This window comes from Drosophila serrata, unplaced genomic scaffold, assembly GCF_035046125.1.
Source record: "Drosophila serrata isolate PLE 108 unplaced genomic scaffold, ASM3504612v1 contig_241, whole genome shotgun sequence".
NCBI lineage: Eukaryota > Metazoa > Arthropoda > Insecta > Diptera > Drosophilidae > Drosophila > Drosophila serrata.
Genome location: NW_028257139.1, coordinates 2,879,771 through 2,899,410, shown reverse-complemented (window position 1 = coordinate 2,899,410; position 19,640 = coordinate 2,879,771). Strand labels below are relative to the sequence as shown.

Here is a 19,640-nt window from a genome sequence, read left to right as displayed (position 1 = left end):
CCCAACCAAGAACAATGGGAGTCCCTTTAATATACCATAAATATGGCAGCGATTTCCTTGACAAGTCCTGGGATTCCCCTCGCAACCTTCGTCAAGAAGTATCGAGTTGAGTCTCAGATCACGACTGCATGCTATTAAATTGCCAACTATTAAAATACTAACTATTAATAAATAAATTCCATTGCTTATGGACTTTTGTTTCGCCCCTCGTCTTCTTTGCTGTTTGTTTTGTGCTTTTACTGTCAACTTTCTGACGCTGGGTTTATCTAGCTTTTGTGTGTTTCGTATTTGATTTATTTTTGGTGCCAACTAAACTGAAACATGCCAAATATGGTGCCATTAATGTCCCACAATCCCTTCTTCCATAGCCATCGAATTGTTCAAAATCTGTGTGTCGGTGTATATATAGAAAAAATAAACCTAAAAAGGTGGCAAGTGCGAGTTTTGTGGTGTCAGCCAGGTAACACGAAATAATATTGAGGCTTAAAAACAAAATACACTGATGCCAGATGTGGAATAAACTGAGGAGGATTTATGTTGTAATACATATATATTGTTTATGATGACTTTAACTGAATTGTAATAGAAATAAAACAAAATAAATGTGATATATTGGCGGCCTCTAAAACCGAAACTATATATCAGTTTCGGTTGGTTTTTATTGTCCAAAAATAAATACTTGCTTACCAACAAAAGTCAATATTAATTTTAGTTTTTATGTTAATAATATATTTTAAAATCCAATTTATATACATGGGTTTTTAAGTACTACAATATAAGAAATAAAACCTACTATAAATCCATTTCAAAATCTCTTTTTCAAGTGTGTGAGTTTTGTTATGGTGTGATAAAATTCTTAAAGGGCTGGATGGAATTGTCTTTTTGTAAATATCTCTCCCATTTATCTGTTTCTGATTCAAATAATAAATGAAGGCGCGCAAAAATAAATTTGAATTTAACAAAACCAACCGACACACATCGGTCGTGCTCTTCTCACTCACAGGCTTGGCTCTTGATGTTTGCTTTAGAAAATTCGAACATCCCCTGGCTGAAGTCGACTTCGAAAATTTCATATTTAACGGATAAAACTACACTGAACGACAAAATGTCGGAAAACGAAATAGGTTTCTGGTATTTATTTTCCATTATTTATTTATTTATTATTCTATTTATTATTGTAAAAGGTAATCGTTATGAAAACAAAGTAAGACTTCTAAATATAAACCTTAACAAACAAATCCTGATATAAATATGGATATAAAATCTAAAATGGGGAAAAATAATATTTAAGATAAACGATACTATTCAAAGAAAATAAAGTAAATAAAAAATAATTGGTAAATTCTGTGAGAAACTTAAAGTAAGTTAATACGAACCTTCAATGGAATATTCATCATACATGTTAATGGTTTTAGCTAATGGCCAATAAACATTAAGTGTATAGAAGTAAACTTCATAAAAAATAATAATAATTATTGCTCAACAATTATATAATTATTAATATATAACGAAGCAATATATTATGGTATCTTCCGGTTACAATTACCACATATAGCTCGTAATTATGAAAGAACCCCTGGAAATTAACTTAGTTTTTTTCACTCGAACTCTATTCTCCTGTCTCCGGTCTCCGACTCCTCCTTCTCCACTCTCTAACAATTTGCATGGTCAGCTGGGATTTAGTGTCCACTCAGCGTGTCTGGCGAATGTCGTCCGGCGGCGTCCAACTGCCGATCGGATTTGCGCATATATCAATCACACAAAATGCTCGCAATGGTCGTGAGCGGACAGCGCAGGTAGCCGATCACCGATCACCATCACCGATTGCCGTTACCCGATCGACGGTCTCCGGCTCTCGATGGGTTAAAAGGCCCGCTCTGGCCGGCGGATCGAGTCAGTCTGCCCCCGGCCTGGCCCTTTGTCGGGACGCGTTTCAAAGCAGTGCCGTGCAACAGCCTTGCAGCCTTGCAGCACATTGCAGCAGAGCCGAGCAGGAGCAGGTGTGCACTGGTTCCTCCCCCGCTGGGATCGTCACATTGAGCCAGGGCGATGGGAGAGCAGAGACAGCGGCCGGGACCGTTGCGCTGGCTGTGTCACCTGCTCGACGAGCTCCTGGTGCGCATCCTCAGTCTGAGTCTATTTCGCGTCAACGCCCCCGAGGGCAGGACCTGTTCCGAAGAGGAGTTAGTGCCGGTTGCCAAATACTTGCCCATACCAAAAGTTCGGGGTCTGCCGGTGGTGGGAACGCTATTGGATCTAATCGCTGCCGGAGGAGCCACCCAGTAAATAACTCTATAACTTAAATTAGATAGTGTCCGCAAAAAGGATTTTAATTTGTGAATTTAAAAAATCAAAGTGAAGTTTATTAAAACTAACCATTAAATAAATAATAAATTCATATATAATAAATCAAATTGTGAAAATAATAACCGAAATGTTCTTGGCATTAAAGAGAATTGTAATATTTATACAAATAAGACAAATCTAAATCTATTCAAAGTGCAAATTGAACTTAAGTATGTAAGCTTTAAAATTTTAATAAAATGCTAGTTTGATGAATGATCTGATGATCTATATAACATATCTTCGAGATCAGATCAATACAGAGATCAAATCCATATTAATTCCTTATTTGTTATATCGGTTTTGAGTTTAAAAATGTCTTAAAAAATGTACATAAAACCGTTAAATGAATCACTGCTATAAAAAATTTATCAATTGTTTCTCTCCCTCATCAAAGACTCCACAAATATATCGATGACCGGCATAGGCAATATGGACCCATATTTCGGGAGCGCTTGGGTGGCACCCAGGATGCAGTGTTCGTGTCTTCGGCGAATCTGATGCGCGGTGTCTTTCTGCACGAGGGTCAGTATCCGCAGCATCCGCTGCCGGATGCCTGGACACTGTACAACCAACGGCATGCCTGCCAACGTGGACTGTTCTTCATGTAAGTGGAGTGGGCCAAATGAGGCTGATGAATTGCAAATGAATGAGTCCGCGGAACCGATCTCATTTCTCTTCTTTGCCGTGGGGAGCAGGGAGGGCGCCGAGTGGCTGCACAACAGACGCATACTTAATCGCCTGCTGCTCAACGGCAATTTGAATTGGATGGACGTGCATATTGAGAGCTGTACCAGACGAATGGTGGAGCAGTGGCGAGCCAGAACCATTAAGGTGACAGCATTGAAGTCGGCGGAGACGGACGGCGAGAAACGATACTATGAGCTGCCACTGCTCGAACAGCAGCTCTATCGCTGGTCCATAGAAGGTGAGAGGTGAAAGTGTCCTGGAGGTTTTAAGATTAAACACATTGCTTGAGGGTTCTTTGTTATTTATTCAATCTTTTTCTTATATTTACTATAACTATTTACATATCTTAAACCATTAATTGTTCAGTGCTTTGCTGCATAATGTTCGGCAACAGTGTGCTCACCTGCCCCAAGATCCAGTCATCGCTGGACTACTTCACCCAGATTGTACACAAGGTGTTTGAACATAGCTCGCGTCTGATGACCTTCCCGCCTCGTCTGGCCCAGATGCTGCGCCTGCGCATCTGGCGCGATTTTGAGGCCAATGTGGAGGAGGTGCTGCGCGAGGGTGCTGCTATCATCGATCACTGCATCAGTGTGCTGGACCTGGACCATCAGCAGCCGCACGAGGAGTCAGCACTTTATCAGCGCTTGCAGGCAGCGGAGGTGCCCGGGGAGATGATTAAACGGATATTCGTGGACCTGGTCATTGCAGCAGGAGACACGGTAAGGGGTTGTAGATTATCTAAAGTTCGCATTGCACTAACTGATCCGAGCTCTCAATCCGTCAGACCGCTTTTAGCAGCCAGTGGGCATTGTATGCTCTCTCCCGGGAGCCGCTCCTCCAGAGACGCCTTGCCAGAGAGCGAGCCACCAATGGCTCACAGCTAATGCATGGCCTAATCAAGGAGTCACTGCGTTTATATCCCGTGGCTCCTTTCATCGGTCGCACCCTGCCCCAGGATGCTGAGCTAGGCGGTCACTTTATCAAAAAAGATGTGGGTAAAATAGGGTTTACCGAGAGATCTCATATTGCCATCTCTTACCCTGTCTCTCTTCTAGACTTTGGTCCTACTCTCCCTGTATACTGCCGGACGTGATGCCTCACACTTCGCCCAGCCTGAGCGGGTGCTTCCAGAGCGTTGGTGTATTGGCCAATCGGAGCAGAGGCATCAGTCGCATGGCAGCCTGCCCTTCGCCATCGGGCAACGGTCGTGTATCGGTCGTCGGGTGGCTCTCAAGCAGCTCCATTCCCTGTTGGGCCGCTGCGCTGCCCAGTTCGAGATGAGCTCCCTCAACGAGCAGCCCGTCGACAGTGTACTTCGCATGGTCACCGTGCCCGATCAAACCTTGCGACTGGCCCTCCGGCCGCGAACCGAGTGATACACATTAATTAATCGTAACAGATAACACTAATCGTAATTGTAATCGTAGTTTCTTTAGTTTTATACAAAATATATAAATGTCACAACTACACGCAATGATGAAATTATAAAGTCTAGAAAATTAAGAAAACAGCGCCAGAAACAAGACATAGACCATTAGTATTGAGCAGAGAAGCATCACTCCAGTGATTGAGGAGCCCCAAAGCAACTTGCCAAGGATTACGGCACAAAAGATCGTCGCAAGAACAGGAAACGAGCCCAGTGGACGCAGGCAAAGCCTCGGGGGAACCAGCTTCTCCCGCATATCCGCGTTTCCGGTGCTCTTGTCGAACCACTGCTCCGTCATGGGTGCGTACAGAAGTTGCCTTGCAACCTTTCCACAGTAATCGTTGCGCAAGTAGAATGCTTGGATCTGTCTGCCGTACTGAAAGCAAAAAAAGGATGTAAGCTGAAGCTCCGGGGAAATCCATGAAAGACTTACTTTGTTGTTAATGCTGTCAGAGATTATGTGCAGTATCCTCACCACAGGTCTCAACTCATTCGTTTGGATCGGAAGCAAGGCGGGATCGATAATGGGCTGCATATTGGAGGCATTGAGAGACATTTGGTGTGGATTGAGCTTAGAGGTGTCCAGTGAGTCGCTGGTGTCGAAGAAACTAAAGTTTTGCAGCGTAGAGGAGGCGGGTGGGCATGGCTCCACTGGCAGGGTCTCATGCATAGATAGATTGGCTTGATCCACCTGATGAGAGATTTAAATATAGAAATATCCAATTTTAATTTTAAGAGCATGGAACTTACATTAAACGTGCGACAGAAAGCGTCGATGCACTGGCGCAGCACCTCCGGAATGCGACTAAACTCGCGCAAAGTCACCTCGTCCTGGCTGATGTCGCGGAACAGCTTGTTGAAAATGTTCTTGAGGAATCCATCCGAACGCTGCCTTTCAGCAATCGCATTTCGCAACCCAGCAATTTCCCGCAGCACCGAGTTACGGGCCATACTAATCTCATACAGGAACTTCTGTATTTGCATTTGCATGGGCTGACTAAACAGTTTGGCTGTATGGGAGGCAGGGACCACGCTATTCCATTGGGCGCCGGGTGAGTGGGATTTGCTAAAAGGGAAGTAAAATTAATGGCACGTTCGAAGACACTGCAATCCTTATGCTTACTTCAACATGTGGACTTGGCGTTGAGGTGAGTCGAAGCCATAGGCGTTGCCGGCATGCTGGCGCTCGTACCGCTGTAGTCGCTCCACAAGATCGTGTTGAGCAAACATGGTCGCCAGGCGGTACAGCATAAAGGCATTACGATAGACTGTGAAATCCAAACGCTCAAAGTGAGGCAACAGTACGGCAAAGATGTGGGTGTACACGATAAGGTTTTCGATAATGAAGGAATCAAAGTGGGAGGAAATGGGCGGCCTGTAAGAAAGGCTACCCGCACTAAAGTGGAAGGAAAAAATTAGAGTTCCAGATTTTTGAATGAGGGTAGCATTTGCTTACATTTTGTGGTCCAGGGCCGACATGGTGTACCTCCAGGGCTGGATGTAGCTTAGCCAGAGCTCCAGCACCACCATTAAAGAGCTATCCAGGGGCCAGCGGTCGATCAAACCACACAGGAAGGCTAAGATCCTCGCCCTCACCATACTAAGCGCCACTTTGCGCAGCGTGCAGAGTGAACTATGATCCAGCTGAGCTCCATTGGCGAAGAAGTGGATCTGCTTGACTAGGGTGCGAACGCCACGCACAAAATCGCTGCCAGGCAAGTGATGCTCCGACTCAATATCGTACCGCAGCCAGATATCCACGAAGAAGTGTAGCACGGACTCGGATCGCCACGCGTAAGCCCGAGCAGAGCAGGCATTAGCACTGCTGGACTGGGGCGAGGTGTTCCCGCTGCCACCACTGGTATTAGGACTTACACCTCCACCGGAAACGTTTCCCCCGTTACGATAAGAGCTAGGGATCCTGATGTATCGTGGCTGCCTCTGCGGCTGCAAGGCCTGAGTGGGTAGCGGCTGTGGTGCCTTCACTCCGGTGCTAAAGTGCACGGGCTCGATGCGGGCATCTGGAACCAGGGGCAGAAAGTTGCTAAGATACTCGGCCACGAGCTTCAGATAGATCGTCTTGCATCGCACGTTGTGGATTTGCATGGCAATGGGATTGATGGAGTGCAACGGTTGTAGGGCGTGCAGCACAAAGTGGATGACGTAGAAATCGAAGGCATTCAGAGAGAGCGTGGCCACCTGATGCCGCATTGGGTCAATGTTGATTAGATCTGCATAGAACATGGAGTTCTGACCAGCCTGAAGCATGGCAACGAACTTGCCCTGGAATGGGATTAATTAGCGTTGATCCTTGCAATCCTATAACCTTCACTCACCGGCAGCAGGTTAATGTCCAGTTCGAACTTATATTGGTCGGCCAGCAGACGGTGGCAGAGGTGCATCCAAGGACCGCACACGCCGAAGAAATGATTCAACGCCTGGAAGTACATGGGACTGTTCTCCTGCGTTGTTGTACGCAGTCCCCAGCCCAGGGGATTGCCATTGATCCCGAACATGGAGTGCACGATGTGCGGGAATACCTCCTGGATCTGCCGCACGGAGCAGCGATCGAACAGAATGGTCAGTTCGTGCAGGCGGTCCATCAGCGGCAAACTGAGTACCGTGAGCAGGCGGGTCTGAAAGGAGCATTCCGTTGTATACATAAATTGATTTAGTGATGGTTTTAGCTTACATTTAGATTTTCTGGTATTGTCGCTTGTGCCATGGTGAGGTGGTGTGTGTATTTCCCGCTTAAAATTATTTATAAATTTCACTTTTTTTTTAAAAACGTTTAAAAACAAAAGCAGCCGGCGTTGAGTTTGGTTCAGTGTGACCGCCTGGTTTTACGATCTTGCCGCTGGAAACGCGTTGCCTTCGGCGTGCGATGAGGAATCTACTAATTTTTTATTTTATTATTCATTAGATATTTATATTATTACTTAACTACATTTTTATCCTTTAATTATATAATAAGTAAGCAAATTAATAAACTGATATGATTTCCCATAAAGACACAATTTAAAGCAACAGGTGGTTTGATTAAATACTATTTTCGTGGGAATTTTTTTTAAATTTTCTACATCAATATTCAATTCTTACATTTTAAATTTAAATTAATTAAAATTATCAGATTTTAAATAAATTTTTTAAAATGTTTGGCATTTTTAAGATATTCGGTTAAATTTTAGTATTATTGACCCTCTGCTTGGTATTTCTGGCCGCACGAGATACGCCACACTATTTCGCGACCGGTGTTTTGTTTTGCTGCAGTTTTAGTGTTTATTTTCAATTATTTGCGATTTATTAGAATTAACATGAAGCGCAGAAGTCAAACGCAGGCCCAGAAGGCCAAGGAAATAACTAAACAGCCGAAATCAAAAGCTGGAGCCCTCACAGTGGCCCAGCTCAGCTCCGATGCCATATGGCAGGTGGGTGCTCCGCTGGACAACGCAACTTTGTGTGTATTTTAAACATTTTATTCTTTCTGGCAGCTCGCATCGCAGTACTGGGCACCGGACACAAAGGCAGATCACCGGCCGTATAGCGCAGAAATTATCGAACGCATCTACAAAGAGGAAATCGGTGGCGGCGCCGGTGGCAGTCAGAGCTCGCGGCGAATCAACATGCTGGAGTTCAGCCAGTACCTGGAACAGTACCTGTGGCCGCACTACCAGCGAGATACCGCCACCCATGCCCACCTCATGTCCATTGTGATCATGGCCAATGAGAAGTTCCGCGAGCGCGTCGAGGTATGGACTGTGTTTGAAAATCTGCCGGAACAATATCCGACCTTCTTCCGCCACGTGCTGGAGAGTTGCTTACCTAGCAAAGCCACCCGAGAGGCAAGCAGTACCCTGCGGGAGCGAACTGCGCTGCTCATGTTCCTCAATCACTGTTTTAACAGCATGGAGATCGAACTGTGCCGAGAGCAGGCCAAGCGTCTGGTATCCCTATCCATGTGGCACTGCCTGCAGCCAAGTAAGTTCGTTAAAAGAGCCCAAAGGATGACCCCTGATTGCTAAAGTTATTGCTTTACTCTATAGAACGCCGCGAGCAGGAGCTTCGAGAGGTTCCCGAATGGCGAAAGTATTGGAAGCGTCTAATAAAGAAGGATAAGGACACAAAGCCCGAGGTCCAGTGGGAACGACACTTTATGCAAAACCTTATCATCGACTTTTTGCAAATCGTTGAGAGCATACCCGCCGAGGGTGATATCAACCCTAACGTGGTTCACTACTGCGAACGCTTCCTGGAGTTCATCATCGATCTGGAAGCACTTCTACCGACACGGCGCTTCTTTAACACCGTTCTGGACGACTGTCACCTCATTGTACGGGCTTTGTTGTCGCCCCTAGTTCGCCGCGAAGAAGGAAAACTGTTCGGCCAGGTAAGTGTCAGACTTTTAATGTTTTAATTACTATCTGGTAGAGCATAAATTAGTTAAATTTAAGTACAAATCTCAATGTTAAACATTGCTAAACTACAAAACACTTAGATTAGTGTGGACGGTGGACATTGGCGGCGACTCGCCTTAATAGTCGTTGCCGTTCATGTAGTGCATCTCGTCCCCCCAGTCATTCGTTGAAGGCGGCTCATTGTAACAGCAGGACTTCTTTAGCAGGAAAGTCACGTGTCGTTGGCGCAGCACGCAGATGTATAGTAGCAGCGGTGTCTGCAGGGCATTGACCACGATGTGGGCATATAATAGACCCTCCAACTGCAGCCAGGACATGATTAGAAACAGCCAAGCGATAGACATAACCAAAAACATCAGAGAGAACATGATGAAGCTGTAATTGAAAGGGGGTATTAGGATAATCAACAGGAATGCGATTGCAAAGTTACTCACTTCGCTTTCAGCTTGTGGGCAATGCGACCGTACACAGTCCTTCTGTTAATCAGATTCCTGGTGGTCATAAAGAAGAATATGTTCACCAAAATAGTGCACGCGATGGGGGCAAAGAATATGCAGATGCCCAGCATGCCGATCGTCTCTTGCTCGCCAACCATCTGCTCCTTTTTGTACGACTCGGCGTCCAGGAAAAAGTGCGCAAAGACTGCTAGACCTGCCATTGTAGCCGTACATCCCCAGGCGTAGGCCGAGTAATAGCAATACTTCCTGCCGTCTGTCACTCGAAGGAAAACGTTCCTTGATCGGAAGGTCTTCCAGATGTAGTAGCCGAAGCTGTTGAGCCAAAAGAAGGCCGCCAGCAGACTGAAGCACAGGATTATGTCCGCCACAATGAAGCTTACGTGGCTTGTTAGCTCTGTAAAAATACGGACTAGATCCGCCGCCTGGCTGACCATCAGACACATGGCTATCGTCGTCACAATGTTGCCCACCAGATCTCTGCTGAATGGATGTCGAATTAACGCATGAGGAGAGTCTAATTTATCACAATTTCTCACCTAAGCGTCGGAAGTATAAAGTAGATAATGGCAATGATTAGCAATATGATGAGTGAGATTCCATGAAAGATGGGATTGAGAATCTTGCGTAGGAGAAAGTTTGAATCACTCCACTTGATCTCCTTGCGGGCCAGGCAGATCTTGGCGAAGAGTACGTGTTTTTCGCCAGTACTGGAGGTGCCCTAAAGATAAATTAGATGATAATTTAAATAATAACTTTGGAACTATTGCAATGCCTACCTTATCGATGCAGTACAATCCATGATCGTAGTCGTGATAACGGGGTTCCAGAGCGCCAGCAATGTCCTCCTCGTAATCCGATTGTATTCCATGACGTTCCTCGGCCTCATCTTCGGCATTGGTGTAATGCCTTAGCTTGCCATCCTCCAGTAAAACCAACTTATCGGAGCTCTAAGTGTTTGAAAAGTATGTGAATCTGTTTTTGCAGATGCTGTTATACTATTATCACTTACCCCCATGTAATGGTATATGGGCCACATCTGCATTGATCCACAGTTGGGAATGCCAATGACGAACTTGAAGCTGACGTGCCTGTTCTGCTCTCCACCATAGCTGGTGAACATCGGCTGGAAATAGTCTGCAAATGGAAAGCCTTGATATATATATATATGTATTTATTATATACAGAACAAAACGGAGCAGACCGTGGAGAATCATTAAGAGACTTCAAGTTCTTGCCGCCTTTGTTTGATTTCCGTTTTTGGATCGGAGGGGACTAGAAGAGACCTCCGCCTCCCCGTTCTCCGGTATAAATATTTACGCTCCATGGCGAAGAACGTGAGCACAGCAATGCAATGCATCTTCATCAGCTGTTTCTTGCCAGGTTTTTTGCAATTTGTGCGGATTTGTTCTCCTCGAATCGCTGCAGATGGGATGCACTTTTGTTCCACTCGTGCCTTTGATATGCTAATCATAGTTGAGAACAGGGAAATTAGATCTCATGTGTTGATTGCACGGGCTTAGAATGGATTTGAGTAATCCTTTTAGTTATAAACTTGATGAGATCAGTTCGATGGCAATCGGATGATCAGGGCAATGATTCAACTATTGTATCAACTATGAATTGTATTGTACTTATTTTATGTGTCACTTTAATGACAGTTTCAAGGTTCTTATTGCTGGCATTGCATTTATTTTGCTTTAGAGGCTGTAGAGCCTTTTGTTTCAGTTTATTGTTTATACTTTAAAGGGGTTTGGAAACATTATTCTGTTGGTATTTTTTATATTACAAATTACTCAGCAGAGAAACAAATTCTATTCAGTTATTTTATTGTGAGCGTTATAATAGATTATGTTTGGTGTTTCAGGTGTTTTTATAGGAAGACAGCTAATATATTTCGTATTGGGAAATAGTAGAAAAATAGAAATATTTTGTTCTGTATGATAATGGAATATTATTTATGGACAAGTTTTACAATTCAAAGCTTTCGTGATACCAGTAGCATCTATATCTATTCACTTGCTAATGGATTTTCTGGCTCATTCCATTGCCATAAGAAAAGATTCTCTCGATTAGGGGAATCCCCCTCCGACGAGTGGTTACTTAAAACAGAAGCCGAGGCAAGCCTCAGAGCATAAATCATAATTTTTCTCATCAGGATTGGGGGCACCATGAGACTCTGTTTGTTTTAGAAACTTGTTGGGGGAGCTACTGGCTGCGTTCCACTGATCCACTGATAGCCAACAAATGGGCCACTTAATGTTACAACACACACACACACACATTTGCTGGTATGTATGTTGCATGCCATCAGGGAAAATCCATAAAGTTGAATGGCCAACAAACTCCGCTGTCGGCAGTGTCGTTGTTATGGCTACTTTTCTGGCGAAGAAGGAGTGGGCATGGGTCAGAGACCAGCTGTTGGGCACTCACCCGTCTCGTTGACGTACTGGCACTCGCTGTCCACGTGTATCTCGAACTTCTCGCAGCATTTGTTGACCAGCACCAGGTGGGGATCGGCTCCAGTTCCTGGAGATACTGCACTGGTACTGACATGACCCGTTACCCGTAATGGGTGAGCGAGGAGCAGCAACAGGAGCGGGAGCAGGGGAATCAGCAGAGCGGAGAAGCAGCTGCATTTAGTTGCTAAAAAATGCGCGCCAAGCGTTTTCACGAGCATCTTTTGCTCACACAAAAACACAGATACTCAAGCAGATACAGATACAAATACAGGTAAGCGACGGCTGTTGTTGTTGTTGCTGCTGCTGTTTATGTGTTGGATCTTTGCTGGCTAAGGAATGCGTCATCAAGGTGCCGGCTTTAAGCCAAGATCATGACATGCATACAGTAACTTGAGGTGACACTTTTCACTATATCTAAAACAAACACACACAGAAAAGGCACGCGGGTCTGTTAGATTAAGATTCAGATACAAATTGAGATTAAGATTCCGATTCAGTTTATAAACAATGCCCGGCCTCACTTCCTCAAATAATATTTGTATTCAAATCGAAAAGTTAGTGAAAACTGGAAGAAGATACAGCGACCGATTCGAAGCAACGCTGGAAAGCGAATGACTCTCTGGGCTCGCTCTTAACTTCTAGTCACTAAGGCGGAGAGAGCATGGCGTGGAGTGTTCCATGAGCGTCGCTCAGCTCAACCCCCACCAGTGCTCTCTCCCTCCCTGCCTCCTAGCCATTCCGGTAGACAACAATGTTGAAGCACGGCTTTTGAATGCAGCCGGAGCAGCACCACCGCTCTGTCTCTCCGCGCTCTTTGGATTTAAATTAAGCAACGGAAATTATCAATTGGAGCAAGTACATAGCCAGGCAAGAGGAACCGGCAATGTGTGCCGTTGCCTGTGTCTGTGTGGAGGCTTTGTTTGCTCCCCTCCGCTATCTCTCTCCATCGCCAGGATGTGCTAGATGATGCAGCGATGATAAGAGACAGCTGTGTGTGTGTGTGTGTTGTGTATAAAAGCGGGACAGCCCTCAGCTCCTCTTGACGCGTGCCCTGTCATCACACTTGTCCTCTCACACCTCCGCTTACATGCACTCCAGAAGTAAAAGGAGAAGACTGGATGGAGGTGGCTTTAATGAAGATTTCTCTGCAAGAAACACCCTTCAGCTAACCTTCACCACCGAGATTTGTATCGAACACACACCTCGCCTGTATTGGGTTTCCTTTTCAGTTTCGAATTTACTGCCACCAGGACATCCACTCCCGCCACCTGGCTCACCTAATTAGCACTCGCTCTCACACATACTACTCTATTAGCAGTCTGGTGTGAGTGGTCGTGCCCAAACTGATGACGTACCAACCTTTTGGGGCAACCAACCGGCTTGAATTCGGATAGGAGTGCACCTAAGAGAGAATTTGAGTCCAAAGAAAGAGAGTCTCACAGAGAAAGAGAGAGGAGCCAGGTAAATGTTTGCGTGAGTTTGTAGAATTCACGAGGGCAGGTAGTAAAACAACGAAACACGTTCCATTCAATGCACGCGTTTCGGGAAGCAAACAGGGCCGGATCAGTGTGGATTGGGGGAGAATCATACATGAATTATAATATAGTCTATGAAAAACAAAATTCTATACATATGTACTATAATGTACACAGATTATTAAACTATAGTCAAAAAGTTGCAGCGCATTAATCACCAACTAATAATATGAATAATATGAATATATGTACATTGTGTACAATCTGCCTATATGAGATTCCCCAATTAGACCATAAAATGCGCACTCCATGGATCTAGGGAATTAATTTGTACTTTTATTTTATAATAATATAATTAATTATAATTAAAACGGCTAAATTTCGATAATCGGAACTATATATGACTAGTAGCAAACATTATTATTTTATACCCTTGCAGGGTATTATTATTTCAGTCAGAAGCTTGAAACTAGTTGAAGGAGTCGTTTCCGACTCTATAAATTATATATATTATTGATCAGCATCAACAGCCGAATCGATCTAGACATGTCCGATCAAGAAATAAATTTTTGAAATTTTTTTCGAAAATTGAAAATTTTATAATGTTACATCATTAAAATTTCCAAAATTTGACAAAAAATTGGATTTATTTAAATTCAAAAACTGTGTATGCAGATTTGTTAATATAATAAAAATTAGCATAGAACAGCTTTCCAAATTAAAATTAATGATTTTTTGGCTTTGTTGTGGCTTTTCAAAACTATGGTTTTCGGACAAAATTGTCTGTTTTTATACCTTTTCGCAGGGTTTTGTAATTTCAGACAGAAACTAACAATAGCATCAACAAACGCAGTATTCTGATTTAATAGTGCAATAAAAGCTAGCACAGAAAAACTTTCCAAATTAAAATTAATGAAATTTCGGCCTATTTGTGGTATCCGAAAAACTTAGATTTAAAAAAAATGTCTGTTTTTATACCTTTTTGCTGGGTATTGATAATTTAAGTCAGAAGCTTGTAACGCTGTGAAGGAATCATTTTCGACCCTACAAACCATATATATTCTTGATCAGCATCAAAAGCTGAGTCGATCTAGCCATGTCCGGTCGAAAAACAAATTTTTGAAATTTTTTCGAAAATTGAACATTTTATAAGGGGTTACATCATTAAATTTTTCAAATTTTGCCAACAAATTGAATTTTTTAATTTAAAACTGAATATGCAGATTTTTGATCCTTATAAAAACTAGCATAGAAAAGTTCTCAGAACTGAAATTAATGCATTTTTGGTTTAGTTATGATATTTTTAAAACTTTGATTTACCCATAAAAGTTTCATATACATATATGATAGAATCAAATATTTTAGATTTTATTTGATGTACACAAGGTTTAAAAGCCAATGATTGCCTATAGTCCTTCGATTTGCAATCAAAATCTTAATCAATTTGGAATAAAATATTAAAAATGTAACACAAACTACTACTTAAATTTGTAGCTACTTGACATGCTCAAGTTTTATACCCGCTTCGAGATCAACGATGTTACCGGCAGTTCGCTCACGGATCATGATATGACCCAGCTGCACTACAAGAAGATTACCTCCCTGCAGCGTGCTGTATTCGCCAAGTTTCCCAGTCTTCGGGTTTTCGCTTTATCCAATGTGGCCACGGTGGACAATCGGGAGTCGCTAGAGCAGCACTTTGGTGGCCTGGATGGCGATGGGCTTCGTCAGATCGCCACTTTCCTGAACCTTGTGCCGGAGGAGATGGTGGAGTCCTTGGAGTGGCACCGAATGGATGAGCATTTCTTGCGCGAGCTGTTGATCACGCGACACGAGCGACGCTGCTCTCAGCTAGAGGCTCTCAACGAGATGCCTCTGTATCCCACGGAGCAGATAATCTGGGACGAGAACGTGGTGCCCTCGGAGTACTACACTGGTGAGAGCTGCCTAGCGTTGCCCAAGCTAAATCTGCAGTTTCTGACCCTCCACGACTACCTGCTGCGTAACTTTAACCTCTTTCGCTTGGAATCGACCTATGAAATTCGTCAGGACATCGAGGATGCTGTGAGCCGAATGCTGCCCTGGCAGTCCGAAGACGGAGATGTTGTCTTCGGAGGCTGGGCCAGAATGGCCCTGCCCGTTGCCAGCTTCGCTGTGGTGGAGGTAGCCAAGCCGCATCTCGGCGAGAAGAAACCATCACGAGTGCGTGCTGACGTAGGAGTGACACTTTCCGTGCGGAGGGAGATCAAAGAGGAGTGGGAGAACCTGCGCAAGCACGATGTCTGTTTCCTGATTACCGTGAAGCCAACGCAACCGTATGGCACCAAGTACAACCACCGAGAGCCCTTCATTCCCCAGGTGGGCTTGGTAAGTGTCCGAGGATGCGAAGTGGAGGGCATGCTAGATGCCAACGGTCGGGTCATAGAGGATGGTCCGGAGCCAAGGCCCCAGCTGCCAGGCGAGCAACGCTGCTATCGTGTGTGGCTGGACTCGAATCAGTATCGCCAGGATATGGACGATCTGCAAGAGGTAAATTTCATTAAACCAAGGATTAGGTTGATATCTTCATGAATTTCCATTCGATTTCAGGGTGCCGACGATGTCTACGAAAGCTTCAACATACTCATGCGTCGCAAGCCCAAGGAGAACAACTTTAAAGCCGTGCTGGAGACCATTCGCCACTTGATGAACACCGAGTGTGTGGTGCCACCCTGGTTACATGACATCCTTCTCGGCTACGGTGACCCCGCTGCCGCTCATTATTCGAATATGTCAAACCAAGAGCGCAGCCTGGAATTTAACGATACATTCCTGGACTATAGTCATTTGGTGGCCAGTTTCCCTACGTACACCATGAAGTGTGAGCTGCCAGAGGAAAGGCGCCTGCCGCCCTACCGTCTGATCTTTGAGGATGTGCCAACCCATAAGGATAGCGATGACGAGGAAAGGGATGAGACGGTGAAGAAGCAGGCATTGACCAAATCCATATTGGTGCAACCCTATAAATACGAGGCCAGGGGACCCTATCCAAGCGACAAGCCCAAGCAGTAAGTAATCTTGAGCTCAATTTAATGTTACTCAACAATTATTTACCTTCTTATTTATTTCCGCTCAGAAACTCCATACGTTTTACGCCCACACAAGTGGAAGCCATAAGAGCGGGTATGCAGCCAGGTCTGACCCTGGTGGTAGGTCCTCCCGGTACTGGTAAGACCGATGTGGCTGTCCAAATCATCTCTAACATCTACCACAACCATCCCAGCCAACGCACCCTGATCGTGACCCACTCCAATCAGGCTCTGAATCAGCTGTTCGAGAAGATCATGGCCCTGGACATTGATGAGCGGCATCTGTTGCGTCTTGGTCACGGTGAAGAGGCTTTAGAAACCGAGAAGGACTACAGTCGCTATGGAAGGGTCAACTATGTGCTGGCCAAGCGCATGGATTTACTCAGTCAAGTCCAGCGACTGCAGGAGGCACTGGGTGTGAGTGGCGATAATGCGTACACCTGTGAGACGGCTGGCTACTTTTACCTTTACAACGTAATGGCGCGTTGGGAGAAGTTCCAGAGCCAAATGAGTGTGCACCGGAAGGAGGAGACGGATGTTGAGAAGGCTGAAATCGCTGTTTGAGAAAGAGTTTCCTTTCGGAAAATTCTTTGCAGATGCCCCGCAACCCTTGTTTAAGGGCGGCAATTTCGAAGAGCTCATGGATATAGCCAGCTCCAACTTCCGTTACATCTCGGACATTTTCACTGAGCTAGAGGAGTTCCGGGCTTTTGAGCTATTGCGAACGGGATTGGATCGCTCCAAATACCTATTAGTAAAAGAGGCCAAGATCATTGCCATGACCTGTACACACGCTGCGCTCAAACGCAAGGAGTTGGTGAATCTCGGTTTCCGATACGACAACATTCTCATGGAGGAGTCCGCGCAGATCCTGGAGATTGAGACGTTCATTCCCCTACTGCTGCAAAACCCGCTGGACGGCCTGAATCGCCTGAAGCGCTGGATCATGATCGGAGATCATCACCAGCTGCCGCCTGTGATCAAGAACATGGCCTTCCAAAAGTATTCCAATATGGAGCAGAGCCTGTTTACACGTCTGGTACGCCTCGGAGTCCCCACAGTGGACTTGGATGGACAGGGTCGAGCCCGTGCCAGCATCTGTTCGCTTTACAAGTGGCGCTACAAGAAGCTCGAGGATCTAGAGCACATACTAGAACGGGATGAGTACAAGAAGGCCAATGCGGGCTTTGCCCACGATTATCAACTGATCAATGTGGAGGACTTCAAGGGTGTTGGCGAAAGCGAACCTAATCCCTACTTCTACCAGGTGAGTTTTAAATCATTTTTAGAATCTGACCAGTTACCATGGTTTAATCTCACAGAACCTGGCTGAGGCGGAGTACATTGTGGCCACGTACACTTATATGCGCCTGCAGGGCTATCCCGCCGCGAAGATCTCGATACTGACCACATACAACGGACAGAAGCATCTGATTCGCGATGTGATTAACGCCCGGTGTGGCAATAATCCGCTGATCGGATGGCCGCACAAGATCACCACCGTAGACAAGTACCAGGGCCAGCAGAACGACTACATTCTCATTTCTCTGGTGCGAACCAAAGCGGTGGGTCATCTTCGGGATGTGCGACGTCTGGTGGTGGCAATGAGTCGTGCTCGACTCGGATTATATGTGTTTGGCAGGGTTTCCCTGTTCAAGAATTGCCTGGAACTTCAACAGACTTTCAAGCTGGTGAGTGTCAAACGTGATGTTAGAAAATATCACAAACATTTAATCCAATTTCCTTTTAGCTCACGCAGAGACCGCTGAAGCTTAGCTTGGTGCCCGATGATAGCTATCCAACGGATCGTTTGGCCAGCACTGCGGTGGCCAGCGAAGCCATTAGAACTGTGGAGAATATGTCCGAAATGGCGCAGTTTGTCTACGAACTATATATGGCCAAAATGGAGGAGCTCAAGGGTACGCTGCCAACGGAGGAGGAGCTGCTGGCCATGCGAAACCAACTGCCCCAGGAAGATGACGAGAACGCTGACGCTGCAGAAGCAGAATCCGAGGAGCCACCAGAAAAGCGAGCAGCCACGGAGCAGCAAGTGTCAAAGAAAAAGACCGTGGAAGCATTCAAGCCAACGCCCATTCTCAACGAGATTTGCGTGGACGACGAAGATATGGGCCAACGGGAACAAGTTGCCGAAGATGTAACTGAAAAACCCGCAGAGGAACCCACCCCAGATGGGGAAACCTAGTTTAGTTGCTCCAATATTTTAATTTTAATAAGTTCCAACAATCTTAAAGTGACAAATGCCAACGCATATACCACCAAACTCTACAAATCGTGTCCCTACTTCTTGGGTGCGGTGATGCCCTCCAGCTGTGCCTTCAGCTGGGCGTTGGTCTTCTTCAGGAACGTGATCTCTTCGGTGAACTTTTTCTCCTCGGAGGCGCGCAACTCGGCATTGCGGCGCTCGGCCTGTTCCTGCTTTAGCTTCATGTCGGCAATGATTTCTTCCAGCGCTTCCTTATCCAGTTCGAGTGTCTTGACCCGATCCCGGAGCATTTCTTTCTCCTCGTGGGCCTGCAAAGCCTTACGCATTCCAAAGGCCACGGAGCTGCAGTAGAGCGTTTCGTAGGCCTCCATGGACATGGCTATTTCGTCACGGATGCGCAGCAGCAAGAGGCCGCGTTCCGAGCAGTTTATGGTCACCTGACGGATGATTTCATCTGCAGGTCCAGGTGGGGGAGGGTTAGTGGTATCTGGAAAAGGTGCTGAACAGGAATATCTTACCAAAACACTGCGAATATAGCTCACGACGCACAGGACAGATGCCCGTCTCGCGTGCCTGAGTCTGCTGCAACCTGGTGTCCAGCATCTCCTGTAGATTGATTACATCCTGACGCGTGGCCGGAGTGCTGGACACAGACTGTTGCCACAGTTGGCCTTCTTCCTCCCAGCAGCGCGGCGGCAAAATAGAATTGAGGATCTCCTCGGTCTCCCGTTTGGTATCTAGCAAAGCGCCCGCAGTTTGGGGTCTTTTCATCTCAATCTCCGTCAACGGAGCGCCCTTCTTGTCCGGATGCTTGACCACCAGCACCGGATTGTTGTAGCGCACCAGGGTCTGGAACTGGCCCACACTGGTTATTTGTAGCTCCTCCATTTCGGCGGATTCTCTTCTAATTTATTCAATTTAACTCAAGTACTATGAAAATAAAGATGATCTAAAATCGTGTGTGCTTGGGAAGTTCGACAGACTTTGTTCAACGATTTTGTTGATTGAAATATCGAAGGAAATGCCTATGCTCGGAAAACTCTCTTCTGAGGGTGGGACTTTGTTATTCACCCTGC

At 45.5% G+C, this 19,640-nt stretch overlaps 5 protein-coding genes across 5 annotated transcripts; 2 read left to right on the top strand and 3 right to left on the bottom strand.

Moving 5' to 3' along the window:
• The first annotated feature begins 1,887 nt into the window (after positions 1-1,887).
• On the top strand, positions 1,888-4,506 carry sad (Cytochrome P450 family protein sad). The gene is made up of 6 exons (XM_020958361.2): positions 1,888-2,282; positions 2,741-2,950; positions 3,042-3,271; positions 3,400-3,758; positions 3,824-4,030; positions 4,095-4,506. The coding sequence occupies exons 1-6, from the start codon at positions 2,050-2,052 to the stop codon at positions 4,413-4,415; spliced, it is 1,560 nt and encodes a 519-aa protein (XP_020814020.2). The 5' UTR covers positions 1,888-2,049; the 3' UTR covers positions 4,416-4,506.
• On the bottom strand, positions 4,455-7,321 carry LOC110188598 (sphingomyelin phosphodiesterase 4). Its single transcript, XM_020958360.2, has 7 exons — positions 7,158-7,321; positions 6,802-7,101; positions 5,922-6,748; positions 5,589-5,861; positions 5,216-5,531; positions 4,899-5,156; positions 4,455-4,841 (listed from the first exon to the last, which is right to left on the bottom strand). Exons 1-7 carry the CDS (start codon positions 7,188-7,190, stop codon positions 4,539-4,541), a joined length of 2,310 nt encoding a protein of 769 aa, XP_020814019.2. The 5' UTR covers positions 7,191-7,321; the 3' UTR covers positions 4,455-4,538.
• A 366-nt stretch (positions 7,322-7,687) lies between these two features.
• On the top strand, positions 7,688-18,621 carry LOC110188301 (RNA helicase aquarius). The gene is given in 9 exon segments (XM_020958006.2): positions 7,688-7,893; positions 7,957-8,443; positions 8,509-8,852; positions 14,767-15,801; positions 15,862-16,319; positions 16,388-16,886; positions 16,888-17,607; positions 17,663-18,031; positions 18,091-18,621. Coding segments are annotated over 9 exon segments (4,479 nt in total). The 5' UTR covers positions 7,688-7,779; the 3' UTR covers positions 18,544-18,621.
• On the bottom strand, positions 8,854-12,525 carry mthl5 (G-protein coupled receptor Mth-like 5). Its single transcript, XM_020958007.2, has 6 exons — positions 11,769-12,525; positions 10,348-10,472; positions 10,115-10,285; positions 9,875-10,056; positions 9,315-9,818; positions 8,854-9,255 (listed from the first exon to the last, which is right to left on the bottom strand). Exons 1-6 carry the CDS (start codon positions 12,013-12,015, stop codon positions 8,997-8,999), a joined length of 1,488 nt encoding a protein of 495 aa, XP_020813666.2. The 5' UTR covers positions 12,016-12,525; the 3' UTR covers positions 8,854-8,996.
• Positions 18,544-19,618, bottom strand: Dnali1 (Putative inner dynein arm light chain, axonemal Dnali1). The gene is made up of 2 exons (XM_020958009.2): positions 19,083-19,618; positions 18,544-19,018 (listed from the first exon to the last, which is right to left on the bottom strand). The coding sequence occupies exons 1-2, from the start codon at positions 19,450-19,452 to the stop codon at positions 18,639-18,641; spliced, it is 750 nt and encodes a 249-aa protein (XP_020813668.1). The 5' UTR covers positions 19,453-19,618; the 3' UTR covers positions 18,544-18,638.
• Between the last annotated feature and the right edge of the window lie 22 nt (positions 19,619-19,640).